Source organism: Theobroma cacao, chromosome 8 (assembly GCF_053813885.1).
Source record: "Theobroma cacao isolate CCN51 chromosome 8, ASM5381388v1, whole genome shotgun sequence".
In the NCBI taxonomy this organism is placed as follows: domain Eukaryota; kingdom Viridiplantae; phylum Streptophyta; class Magnoliopsida; order Malvales; family Malvaceae; genus Theobroma; species Theobroma cacao.
Genome location: NC_142646.1, coordinates 13327513 through 13341210, shown reverse-complemented (window position 1 = coordinate 13341210; position 13698 = coordinate 13327513). Strand labels below are relative to the sequence as shown.

The window sequence follows — 13698 nt, the reverse complement described above, 5'->3', positions numbered from 1 at the left end:
ATGGAACCTAATGAAGATATCACTAGCATGCTAGATAGATTCACAAACATCACAAATAAATTGAGTCAGCTAAGCCAACCAATTCCTGAACATGAAATTGTTAAAAGACTCCTTAAAAGCCTACAAAAAAATTGGAAGCTAAAGGTGACTGCCATCCTTGAAGCTAAGGACTTAAGTGTTATAACTCTAGATGAAATTTATGATTCTCTCCTCACTCACGAGCTGGAACTCAAGGAAGAGGGAAAGGAAGACAAAAGAAAAGCAAAGGAAAAGAAGAAAAGTATTGCCTTAAAAGCGAGCATCCTAGAAGAAGAATTGGATAGTCTATCTTGTGATGATGATGAGGAACTAGCTATGATTGCAAAAGGGTTTAGGAAGCTTATAGGCTAAAGAAACTGAAGATTGGCTAAGAAAGGGCATAGAAGAGATAAAGGTTCTTCATGGAGAACCAAAAATAAAATTGAGTCCAGCAAGAAGGAAAAACTTATATTCTTTGAATACAAGAAGCCTGGACATTTCAAGTTTGCATGCCCCATGCTGAAAGAGGAAACTCCAAAGAAAAATAGAAAATCAAAGAAGGCAATGGTGGCTGCTACTTGGTCAGATAGTGATACTTTAAGTTCTGATGATGATGAAGAAAAAGCTAAAGAAAGAGCATATTTATGTCTGATGGCAAGGGATGATGAATCCGAGGTATCTTCATCCCCTTGTGATATTTCAATTGATGAACTACAAGAGGAATATGAATGTCTTTATGATAAGTTTGAGAAACTTGCATCAAAATATAAAACTTTGAAAAGAAAAATTGCATCTCTTAAGACTAATTTGCAAAAAATAAAACATGACTTCAATTCTGTTTTAGAGCAAAGTAATTTTTTGCAAATTGAATTAGAGCATTCAAAAACAGAGTTTGAAACTCTAAAATTGGAATTGGAAAATAGAACAGAAGCTTTACAAAAGGTAATTGAAGAAAATGCTAATATTAAAAGTTTGAGGAAAGAAACATCAAGGAAGAACACATATTTTAAGAAAAATTTTGATAATGCTTCATCTAGATGTCATAATTGCGAAAATTTTGGACATGTATCTTATGACTATTATAGAAACAGAAGCATGCAGAAAACAAGAAAAATTTGGGTTCCAAAAGGATCCTATGTTGCAACTAACCTTCAAGGACCTATCAAGGTATGGGTACCTATTAAGAAAAATTGAAAATTTGTTTTGTAGGTTGAGCCAACCCAAAAAGACACATGTACAAGAGCTCAACCAAAGGAGAAGGAACCATGGTATATGGACAATGGCTGCTCAAGACACATGACTGTAAATGAAATGTTGTTTGCTCAGCTGGACAAGAAAAAGAGAGGTCCTGTTTCTTTTGGAGATGATTCTAAAGGTAAAATTTATAGTATAGGAACCATTAGTAAGAACTCCCAAGCTCAAATTAGTCATGTGTTGTTGGTTAAAGGTTTGAAACACAAATTATTGAGTATCAGCCAATTATGTGATAAAGGTTTTAAGGTATGCTTTGATTCAAATAAATGTGAAGTAATAGATATAAGTACTAACAAAGTTTCATTTATAGGAAAAAGAATTAAGAATATGTATGTTTTATTTCTTAAAGATCTTGAGGTGAATTGTGAAACATGTCTTATAGCAAATGTTGAAAATGATGGCCGATTATGGCATAGGAGACTTGGTCATGTAAGCATGCATACCATTTCAAAATTGATAAGAAAAAATTTTGTTCTAGGATTGCCTGAGCTTAAATTTGAATATGATCAAATTTGTGATGCATGCCAACTAGGAAAAAAAGTTAGAACATCTTTCAAAAGTAAGAAGAATGTGTCCACCTCTAGAGCAGTAGAATTGCTGCACATTGATCTATTTAGGCCAATTAGCACAACTAGTCTAGGAGGAAAATCATATGGCTTTGTCATAGTTGATGACTACTTTAGGTATACTTGGGTCTACTTCCTTGTTCATAAGAATGATGCACTACCAACATTTATAAATCATTGTAGGAAAGTTGAAAATGAAAAAGGACTTGTCATAGTTAGTATTATGAGTGATCATGATGGTGAGTTTGAAAGAGATGAGTTTGAAAACTTTTGCAATGAAAAGGGGTTGGATCATAATTTTTCTGCACTTAGAACACCCGAACAAAATGGAGTTGTAGAAAGGAAAAACTAAACCTTAAAAGAGATGGCTCAAACTATGCTTTTTGAAAATAATTTATCAAAATATTTTGGGGCAAAAGCTATCAACACATCAGCATATATCCTTAATAGAGTCTCAATTAGAGTCATGATATCAAAGACTCCATATGAACTTTACAAGGGTAGGAAACGATATATCTCTCATTTTAGGAGTTTTGGTTATAAATGTTTTGTATTGAACATTGGAAAATATCCTCTAGGAAAGTTTGATGCAAAAAGTGATGAGGCAATATTTTTAGGATATACATTAAGCTCAAAGGCTTATAGAGTTTTTAACAAAGGGAGTTTAACTGTTGAAGAATCAATCCATGTAGTTTTTGATGAATCAAATGCCTTGCAAAAGGAAATTCCTGCTGATGAAGACGATACGGATGATCTTGAAAGACAAATGGAATAAATGAATTTAGATGACAAGAAAAACAATGAAGAAAAGTCCCTAGGAAGAGAAATAGAACCTCCACCTTTAGAAATAGTGCAAAGAACCAAAAATCAACATAATGACCTTCCAAGAAGCTGGAAATATGTAAAAGACCATCCACAAGAGCTGATCATAGGAGATATTACACAAAGTGTCAAAACTAGGAGAAGACTTAGAGAGACATGTTAGTTTTCTGCTTTCATATCTGAAATTGAGCCTAAGAGCTTTGAAGAAGCAGAAAAAGAGGAAAGTTGGGTAATAGCCATGGAAGAGGAACTTGATCAATTCAAAAGAGACTATGTGGTCATTAGTCTCTAGGCCTTTAAATCACCCTATTGATGAAACAAAATGGGTGTTTAGAAATAAGGTAAATGAGCAAGGAAATGTCATTAGGAACAAAGCTAGGTTAATGGCTCAAGGGTATAACCAATAGAAGGAATTGACTATGATGAAACCTTTGCACTTGTTGCTAGGATAGAAGCTATAAGATTGTTGCTTGCATTTGCTTGTTTTATGAACTTTAAATTGTTTCAAATGGATGTAAAAAGTGAATTTTTAAATGGTTTCTTTTAAGAAGAAGTATATGTTGAACAACCCCCTGGATTTGAGGACTATGAAAAACTAGATTATGTGCTCAAACTTCATAAGGCTTTCTATGGACTAAAACAAGCTCCAAGAGCTTGGTATGAAAGACTTTTTAAGTTCTTAGTTAAAAAAGGTTATGTTAGAGGGAGCATTGATACAACATTGTTTATTAAAAGATACTTAAATGATTTAATTGTTGTTCAAATCTATGTGGATGATATTGTTTTTAGTGCAACTAATGAGGCATTATGCAAGAACTTTGCTGAAGAAATGCAGGGTGAATTTGAGATAAGCATGATGAGAGAGCTGAAATTCTTTCTTGGACTCCAAATCAAACGAAGTAAGGAAGGAATTTTCATCAGCCAAGATAGATACATTCAAGACATGCTTAAAAAGTTTGACATGCTGAAGCTAAAATCAATTAGCACACCAATGAGTCCTTCCACCAAACTTGATGTTGATGAAAAGGGAAAAGAGGTTAATCAAAAGCTCTATAAAGGTATGATCAGATCACTACTTTATTTAATAGTCATGGTCAAGTAAAAAACAGAATTCTGTTGCTCTCTCTATAGCTGAAGCCAAATATATTTCTCTAGGTAGTTGATGTGCTCAAATCTTGTGGATTAAACAACAACTAAAAGACTTTGGAGTAACAATGGATAACATACCAATATATTGTGATAATACAAGTGCAATCAACATTTCAAAAAATCCTGTACAGCATTCTAGGACTAAGCATATCGAGATTAGGCATCACTTTGTTAGAGATCATGTAGTGAAAAGTGATATTAAGTTGAGTTTGTTAATACTCTACAACAATTAGCTGACATATTCAAGAAGCCTCTAAATGAGGAAAGATTTTATGAGATTAGGAGAAATTTAGGAATGGTTAGTGCGTAGGAGCTTTAGGAAAAATTATGAAATTTGCTCAAAGGACAATAGGCGCTTAGTTGACTAAGAAAGTCACTTAATCAACTAAGAGCATTTTGTCTCTTTAAATAATAAGACTCAGTCAATTAAAGAAAGGAGGAATTAAATAATGAAAAGAAACTGCCTACCGAGTGATGGAACAAAAAAGAAAAAATGTCTCACCAAAAATAAAATTTAAGAGGGAAATTTTTAAATTTTAAAAAAGGAGTTACTGAATGTATTTAAAGAGGGGGAGACAGACAGTTTTGATAGAATTCAGCCTCTCTTAACACATTCTCACTTCATTTTCTCTCATCTAAAACTGACCTTACTGAAACAAAAATTCCTCCTTCTTAAACCCACAAAACCCTAAGCCATAAATCTCTAAACTAGTTGGCAAAATCATCACAGACTAAAGAAATTCTAGAAAAGAAAATGGCTAAACAACCAAAGGAGGAAAGTGGACAAGTTGAATCTCAGAAGAAGAAAAAGAAGAGTATGTCTGCCTCTGAGATCGAAAAATTTGGGAAAAAGTAGACTATGAAGAATACAAAACAGAGAAGAAGAAAGAGAATGGTAAATCCTCCAAGAAAGGTAATATTTCATCCTCTAGATTTAGGAATAAAGCCCATGAAGATAGATTCAAGAAAATAGGGAATGCTCCAATTACATGTGGAAAATTCATAGACTAGAACAGCTTTGATGAAGCCCCTAAAATTCAAGTTGTTTTATCATATTATTTTGAAGAAATGAAACTGAAGGATTTTAACACTTTTAAGAATCGAACCTATAGTGCTAGTTTGGTGAAAGAATTTTATGCAAGCATAGCATTAGATAAGGATGAACTTGAAGATTCTGATGATTATATTGATGATGGTCTGAATGTCTTTTTAAATGGAAAAGAATTTGTTGTGACTACTGTCGATTTAGGAAATTGGCTTATAATTGAAAGTGAAGATGGTTACTATGAGATGCTTGAAAACTATGATCCCACTTGTTTGTGAGAGATAATTATAGGCAGGAAAGAAAAATATTCATTAAAGAGTAATGCTAGTTTGATTAAAAGTCCATAGATTAGAACTTTGCATAACTTTATTGCTGCGAATATTCATGGAAGAGGTGGCAGTTTTAGCTACATTTGTCTTCAAGACTTATGGCTAATGGAACATGTCTTCAATGGTGCTCCACTTAATCTAGGTAGATTCATGATTGAGAGAATGAGAGGAGTTTGTCGACTCAGAAAAATAAATCTGCCTTATGGAAATATCATTACATCATTAGTACAGAAAAAAGGAATTTGGAGCTCTAGGTATGAATTGCATAAAGTGAAGAGCAGGGACCAAGCTATTTGCCTTGGGAGTCTACCTAAGATGGGTATAAGCTTGATGGAGAAAAATTTGTTAAAACCCCTAAGGTCACTTTAAGAGGAGAGTCTTCTCTTCTTGCTCAGTTAGAGGCAACCCCCTCACAATTCTCAAATGAAATGGTTTTCAATCTGCTCATGCGAATTGATGGAAAGCTTGCTGACCAGGTTGTGAGGATGCAAAAATTGAAGAAAAATTGGTAGAACTGGAAAATGTGTTGAAGGAAAAAGGAAAAATGCCTCTTGAACCTGTAGCTACAAACACCTCTGCCACTCCAAGCCCTACACCAACAGGATAGGATGCTAAAGGTTCAGCCATCTATGCCGAGGGTTATGAACCTGAAGTTGATCAACCAAGGAAATCCCCCTCACCTGAGCCACAAAAGAAAGCTGAATTAGAACAAGGTACTGAAGTGTTTGGCTCACTTGGTGAAATTCCTCCATCCCATCATGAACCTCAACAAGAGCAGCCTTTTCCTCTCAATTCAGAGGAAGTCTCAATAATGGATGTCTTCCACTAAATGGTTAGAGAAGAACAAGCTAAAAAGGAAGCAGCTAAAGGGAAAGCATAAAAGTCAACATCTCCACGAGAATCCCCTAAACTAGTTTCAATTTTAAAGGAACAATTTGGGAAAAGAAAAGAAAAAGTTGTTGTTGCTCCACAAGCCAAGTCTAAACCATTTGGTAAATGTAAGAAGACAATGGCAATCAAGACCTAATTCCTCAAGAGAAGGAAATACTCTTGAATTGCTAAAAAAGCTAGACCATCAGCCATCTCTTCTCCTCAAGACCCCCTTGAAATTTCTAAGAAGTCATCCCTTGAACCCTCACCACAGAATCACCTCCAAAACCATCTTCTGAACCCCTTAATGTTTTCTATGGCGCAGATCAACTTACCCCTTCACCCTCTTTAGAAACTTAGTGAACACTTCTCTATTTGATGATGACAAAAAGGGGGAAAATTATAGAAAACTTAGGGAAAGATAGAGGGTAGAAATTATCTAGGGGCAATTTAAGAACAAAACAATGACTATTGTTTTTGCTGTTTTTGGTCTGTTGACAGTTGAACATCTGAATTTAACTTTGTTGTTTATGTTTATCTTTATGGTGTTATATTTATGAAAATGGGATGCTGTTAAGTTACTTATATTATTTTACTGATGGTTAAACAATCAAATATGTTCCTGATGTTTATGGTATTTTGATTACTACTGTTTAATGATTTGGTACTGATATTAGGATGTTATAATGATAATTAATTTTTGTTATGATATTGTGAGTGGAATGTGGTTGAAGAACGTATATGGATGCTGAATATGCTATTTCTGCTTAATGATTAATGGCCTAGATAAAATCTGATAACAATATACTAATGACAGACAGTTAGCTGAAATATTGATATTCTGTCATCTTGTCACCTATTGTTAATTGTTCCATAAGCCTGTATAAATATATTTTGTCAAAAGTCTGAATTCATACATGTCATAAATAAGAACTTACTGAAATGAATAAGTAAAATATGCACACACTAAGGGGGAGCTCACACTTAGGGGGAGGAAAACCTCCATTTTCTGTAGCAAAAAAAGGAACCAATGGACACCATGCTATTAATCAAGGAATGTTTTGTCATCATCAAAAAGGGGGAGATTGTTGGCTCCATTAGTTTTTGATGATAATAAAACATTCCCATTCATTTGTGTCTAATATCTCTACTTAAGTGTGCAAGACAAAAATTGTATGCCGATAATAAATAAATCATTCAAAGGCATGTATCAAAAATTATATGAATAAGGGAGCTACAATTGATCAACAAAACAGAAGCCTCTTAGTTGGATAATGAAGGTATTAGTCAGCTAAAATTCAAATTATAAGTTGAAGGGCTCAAGAGGTTTGAGAAACAGGGAAGACTTAGTCGACCAAGAAGTAGGTTAGTCTACTAAAAGGCTATTGCCAGAAATCTGGACTTCAAGACAGAAACAACTTAATCAACTAAGAAGGAAGTTAGTCAGCTAAGTGCTCACTACCAGAAATTGGGATCAGAAAACAGAGACAACTTAGTTGACTAAGAGCGCAGTTAGTCAACTAAGATCATTTTGTCAGAAAATTTGAATTGAGCACTAGAAGACAAATTAAAGGGCAGAACTGCCACCAAATTGTTTCCAATGGTCAAAAACTACCTAACACCTATCAGAGCTGATTTTCCAAGTATTTAAGAGGCTTCCAACAACTAGAAAAGTAATTTAAGGCTTCTAAGTCAAAAAAGAGCTAAAAAATTATAAAAATCTTCAGCATTCTTTCTGCACTTCACTCCTATCCTTGTAAAAGATTCAAGCACTTCACTTTGTACCACTTAGATCAAGTCAGTGATCATCGGAACACCTTTATTTCTCTTCTCCTTGTATGCTTAGAGTGTAAGAGACATTTTAAGGGAATTTATTCAAGCTTGGATTGCTTGATTGAGTGTATAGGTTCTAACTTAGCCTAGAAAAGTTCGTTGTTGGGTTTTGGTTGATCCCAGTAAAAACCATTGTGAAAGGTTTTGGCTAAGCTTGGTAAAAGCCATTGCAAAGCTTGGTGGAAGTTTGTGAATTTAACTGTTCATAGTGATATCATTTGAAAATCCTTGGTTGAACAATCAAGGTAGTGGATGTAGATCTTGGACCGAACCACTATAAATTCTAGTGTGATTATCTGCTCTATTTTAAGTTTTTCATTCATCTTTAAATCATTCTTTTATCTTGTATTTGTCTCCAATTAGAAGTTAATTCTTGTAAAAGCCAAAAAGTGCTATTCACCCCCCTCTAGCACATTTACTTGGGACCAGCATATCTTTATCATATATTCCCCCTGATCTTGGGCATTCTTAATCTAACTTAATAACATAGGTTGAATTCTAAAATGAGCCAAAAAGGCGTTCGAGTGATTAATCTCTAAATGCACTCCCATATTGCCCATATCATACAAACTTTGCACCAAAGATCCTCTCTCCATAATCACATGTGCCAAGCTCCCCATCGACTTTCAACTTAGAGCATTAGCTACCACATTCATTTTACCAAGATGGTAAAGTAAGGTGTAGTCATAATCCTTCAATAGCTCTAACCACCTACACTGCCGTAAATTCAAATCCCTCTGTTAAAATATATACTTCAAGCTTTTATGGTCTATATATATTTTGCAAGTCTCTCCATACAAATAATGTCTCCAAATTTTTAAGGCAAAAATGATCGCTGCCATCTCTAGATCGTATGTAGGGTAATTCTACTCATGCCTCTTTAGTTGTCGGGAGGTGTATGTTATAACCTTGCCCTGTTGCATCAACACGCAACCCAATCCAACCTGTGATGAGTCCCAATACAAGGTGTAGTCTCCGGATCCACACGACAGGCTTAACACAAGTGTAGAAGTAAGACAGGCTTTGAGCCTCTGAAAACTAGCCTTGCATGCATCAGACTAATAAAACTTAACTCCTTTCTGAGTCAGTCTTGTCAAAGAGGATGCGATCTTAGAAAAATCTTGCACAAACTGTTTGTAATTTCTGGCTAAGCCTAAAAAACTTCTGACTTCTGTTATAGACATTAGCCTCAGCCAATTCTCCATAACTTTTACCTTGTTGGGATCCACTTGCACCCCGTATTCAAACACCACGTGTACCAAGAAACTAACTTTATTCAACCAAAACTCACATTTTGAAAATGGGTAAAATACCCTTACCCCTAAGTTTTAATCAAAATCACACAGAGGTCCATTAATTTTGGAAATGGATACCCCATCCCAAAATTTTTTTTTCGCTGGACATGTAGGTCCAGCTGTTAGTCAACCGTTAGTATTTCCCCAACTTGCTGACATGACAAAGGTAAAAAGATAATTTTACACTTGATTTATTTTTTAAATTATTATTATATATTTTATTATTTTTTATTAATTAAAAAAAAACAACCTTTTTGGTGCTTCCCTTCGTTAGGAGCACCAATTTAATGCTCCTTTTTCTCGAAAGCACTAGCTGGTGATTGACTTTTTTTTTAATTTTTTTAAATTTCATAATAATTTTTTAAATTAATAACAAAAGTAAGGACATTTTAGTCTTTTCCTAATCTCTGTTAACGATGTTTACATTTTTTGGGCAGAGTGTCTATTTCGAAAACTAATGGACCCGCTTGGAATTTCAACTAAAACTTAAGGGGGTTGAGGTATTTTCCCTTTGAAAATTTAACATATAATCAATGCTCTCTTAGGGCTTGTAGCACAATTCTTAAATGTTGTGCGTGTTCCTCAAGGCTCTTAGAATAAACCAATATGTCATCGATAACAACCCATAACCTAAAACGATGGGTAATACGACTTTAAGAACAAGATTAAGACCAATAGAGGTCAATATAAAAGTTAATAAGCAATGAAGGAGGAATGGAATATTTTAGAATCAAATATTTTATACGTAGTAAAATAAAAATATTTATTGAGGTTGTCGTAATGGAATAAAAAAGAGCAATTGTCATAACCCGGTATTCCCCTCGAGCCTGTGACAACAGCCGCGACGTCCCAATAGACATTCATTGCCCAAAATGCTAATCGGAACCTTGCAAGGCTTTAATATCAGTTTTCGCACCTCCCTTGTGAGCAACAGTTGTTAAGTATCATGTTTTGAGAGATTATAAACTATTACCAAATCAAAACAATAGAACAATAATTTTTTTCTCACAAGGGTATTTTGGTCATTTTTCCTTAAAAATCTCGAAACCAGCTAAAAATGTAGTATGCGAGTATAAAAGACATAATTCATAATCAAAAACAAGTTTAAACGTCTAAAACCTTCATTTAAAATGAAATTATGACTATTTGAATATAATAACAATATTCAATAAAATATTCTATTTTCTTATAAAATAATATTTATAAAGTTACCGGTAAATAATTTTTATAGCGTAAAAGCTAAATAAATTCATACATACTATAATACAGATAACCAAAGCATAAGATTTAATTTACAGTGACACGTGGGCTCACGAACGACCAAAAGTACCAAAAGCGGTAAACCTACAGTTTTTAAGTATGCAAGTCCAATTGTAGCTCTCAACGAAATGAGCTATCTACCGACTATCCTGAGCTTGAAAAGGGTGAAAAAGAGGGTGGTGAGATTATATAATCCCAGTGAGTAAACAAATATCATCTAAAATATCTAAAGCTGAGTAAATAGAGACAGATAAAATAGATTAGCATAAAAATGATTCACAGCATTTCGAACTCATTTTAATAAGACAAAATAGATTCATTTCACCCCAATAAACAACGAGACTTATGATTTCCTGAAAAGTTTGGCTCCTGCCAAAATCATTCTCATACTCAGTTATCAGGGATACCTTGGCCGAGGGTTATCCCAACCGAGTTTGCCAAGGCTGTTAAAAGAAATCATGTATGCATAAATCATGTTTTTATTTTGAAAACATAGTCGTTCCTTGGCGTTGGCTGAGTTCACCCTCACGTGGTGGTTTAGCGTGAAGTGAACTCTAAAGTTTTAAACTCAGGAGTTATCCAACCGCACCTCTCATACTGAGGTATGAATATAATAGGGTTATCGTGCCCCTCTAATAGGTTGGTCCACGGAACCCTTCTACTGCAACGACCAATATATAACCCACCAATTCAATAAAATTCAATAGCATGACACAATAATTATTTTATTTTACAGCCTCTCAAGGCAAATCAACAATTCATATATTTCAACCCAAATACCAATTCAGCCATTCATGCGAATATTGTCATAAGCCATTCAATTCAAACCATGAATTTACAACACATGAAAACAGTCTCCAATTACTCTATTTTCAAACCATCATTCAATTTCAAGACAATGTTATAAAATCATTTCATTAAATCACATTTTAATTACAAAACACAAGGATTTACCATTTAACTCATTTTCCATAAAATCACAAAATTGGATAAAATTCACTTTAGATAATTAAGAAGATAGTAAGGTTACTCACTATTTCAGGAGTCGAATTTCGAGTACTCCGATTCTTGATCATCGAGTACTATCTCTTTACTTTTACTAGAATGCTCACCACCTAGACATAATGCACAATAAGCCATTTACTACATTTGTGCTAAATTGTTATAAAAACAATTTAGGCTCTATACTAATTCATGAAATGGGGTGTGAAATACTCGGGTAACTATCTAAATAGGTGTTCAATATAATTTCAATTATGTACCTAAATAAAACGGTATTGGCCTAATTCAATCTATCACTCGATTAATTGGCCAATATGTCTAATTTAACTCCAATTAACTCCATTTTTCTTCCAATTCTCCAAACCATCAAACACAAGTTAAATAACTAAAAATATGGCAAAATCATCTTCACATTTTCTCTTGGGAATTTTGGCCATGGTGGGTGCATCAATACTATGATTTTTCCTACTTGATTTTCTCACCGTAATTCATCATTTCCTAACCAATTCACTTGAAATAAAATCAAATCCACCATCCACACTCTACATGGAAGATTCGGCCAATGATGGGTGATGGGAGAAAATGAATTTTTCTTGTTGGCTTTTCATGCCACACATCACTAACTAACTAAAAACACCAAAATACATTAAAATCTAACCAAATCAAGCATCAAAACTCCTCCCCCCATGTCTGGCCAGCAAGGGTATCCTCATGCAAACATAATTCTCAACCATGGAAAATGAAAAAGAATGCATAGGAAAGGTAGATCACAAGCTAGAATTGAAAAATCTTACCTTTTGTCACTTGTTTCCTTGAATTTTCACACTTTTCCCTTGAATTTTTCCACCTAGGGTTTTGTTCTTCCTTTTCTTCCTTTGTTCTTCTTTTGGCCGGCCATATGAAGAGAAATGGGCTGATTTTGTGCTGATTTTTAAGCTAAATAATAAATGGATGAAAATTTGACACATGTCACCATTCCATTGGTCCATGTGTCATACTTACCCATTAAGCAATCTCTCTCCACCACTTAAATTTTCTCAATTATCCATGATAATATTAAGTAAAATTCATGTGCTAGACAAGTGTTGGGTGGTGTAAAATTACAATTTTGCCCTTGGGGTTGTAAAATGACTATTTTACCCTTACACTCGAAAAGATGCCGAAATTAAAATTTTTCACTTCTCAAACTCAAATTATGTTCTAAATAGTCAATCTTGATCAAAAACTTCTTCCAACATTCCAATTTTAACCTTGGGTGGCAAAATGACCATTTTGCCCTTAGGTCATGAAAATTCCAATTTGACTCCAAATTGGTCCTCGAACTCTGAATCACCATTTTAAGTCATTCTGTGGTTTTAAAATTCTCAATTTCATCTTAAAATCTCTATTTGGACTAGTTCGAGGCTTAATTCAACTTAATTGTACCATTTAGTACATTATCGTCCTTTAACGATTTCTGAGGTACCCAAGTAAGCAAACATGCATTCTTATATAAGAATGGCATAATAAACATATTGTAGAGCTGGGCTTGATAGCACTACCCCCCTTAAAATAAAATTTTGACCTCAAAATTTCATTTAGTGAACTCAGAGAAAAGGTGAGGGTATTGTTTTCTCATCTAATGCTCGACTTCTTATCTCCTACCCTTTATAAGGAATTTCGATTTGTTCACCTTATTTACCTCTAATTCAAGTCGAGTACTTCACTTATATCTATTATTATCCTTTAAAATCAGATTAATAGTAACCTTTACAATTATGATCTCTTATATCTAGACACCAAACATGCTTCTGTTACTATCATTAAACTTGAACCATAACTCCATCTCAATCATATCAATTTCGATCGCATTTTATACTTATTTAGGTATACCAATCACTATCTTATTACTTCATTCCATATTAAACTTCTCGACTTTCATTCATTCATCCTATCCTCATACACTATTGTGTAGTTTACGGTATCATTAACATGCCATACTCATTCCTGTACATATCCTCAACGTTAGGAAAGATTAATGGCTTCAATTATTTCCACATACTTCATGTTTACCTTGCATTTAGGAAATTTCAATCTTCTTAATCCTATTAATCCATCTCATATGGCTTAATCGCACTATGGATTACATTCCCTTAACTATTTCCCCAAAATTCCTTAGGTCGCCATAAATCGACTTCTGATAAGATTCTTGATTGTTACATTATCTATACAACTCATCAAATATATTGAGTTCAAATTTCGAACCACTAAAACCA

The 13698-nt window shown here is 33.9% G+C and overlaps 1 protein-coding gene across 1 annotated transcript; it reads left to right on the top strand.

The window, feature by feature from the left end:
• LOC148761217 (uncharacterized) lies at positions 1-5790 on the top strand. The gene is made up of 4 exons (XM_088809267.1): positions 1-368; positions 471-693; positions 1228-1393; positions 5660-5790. Exons 1-4 carry the CDS (start codon positions 1-3, stop codon positions 5788-5790), a joined length of 888 nt encoding a protein of 295 aa, XP_088665393.1.
• Positions 5791-13698: the final 7908 nt, after the last annotated feature.

Bases quoted from the DNA above. Each gene is read 5' to 3' on its own strand.
- LOC148761217 (XM_088809267.1), top strand. From the start codon at position 1: ATGGAACCTAATGAAGATATCACTAGCATGCTAGATAGATTCACAAAC. The intron at 694-1,227 runs GTATCTTCATCC...TTTGTTTTGTAG, and splicing joins CAAGGGATGATGAATCCGAG to GTTGAGCCAACCCAAAAAGA. The intron at 1,394-5,659 runs GTAAAATTTATA...CTTGCTGACCAG, and splicing joins TTTTGGAGATGATTCTAAAG to GTTGTGAGGATGCAAAAATT.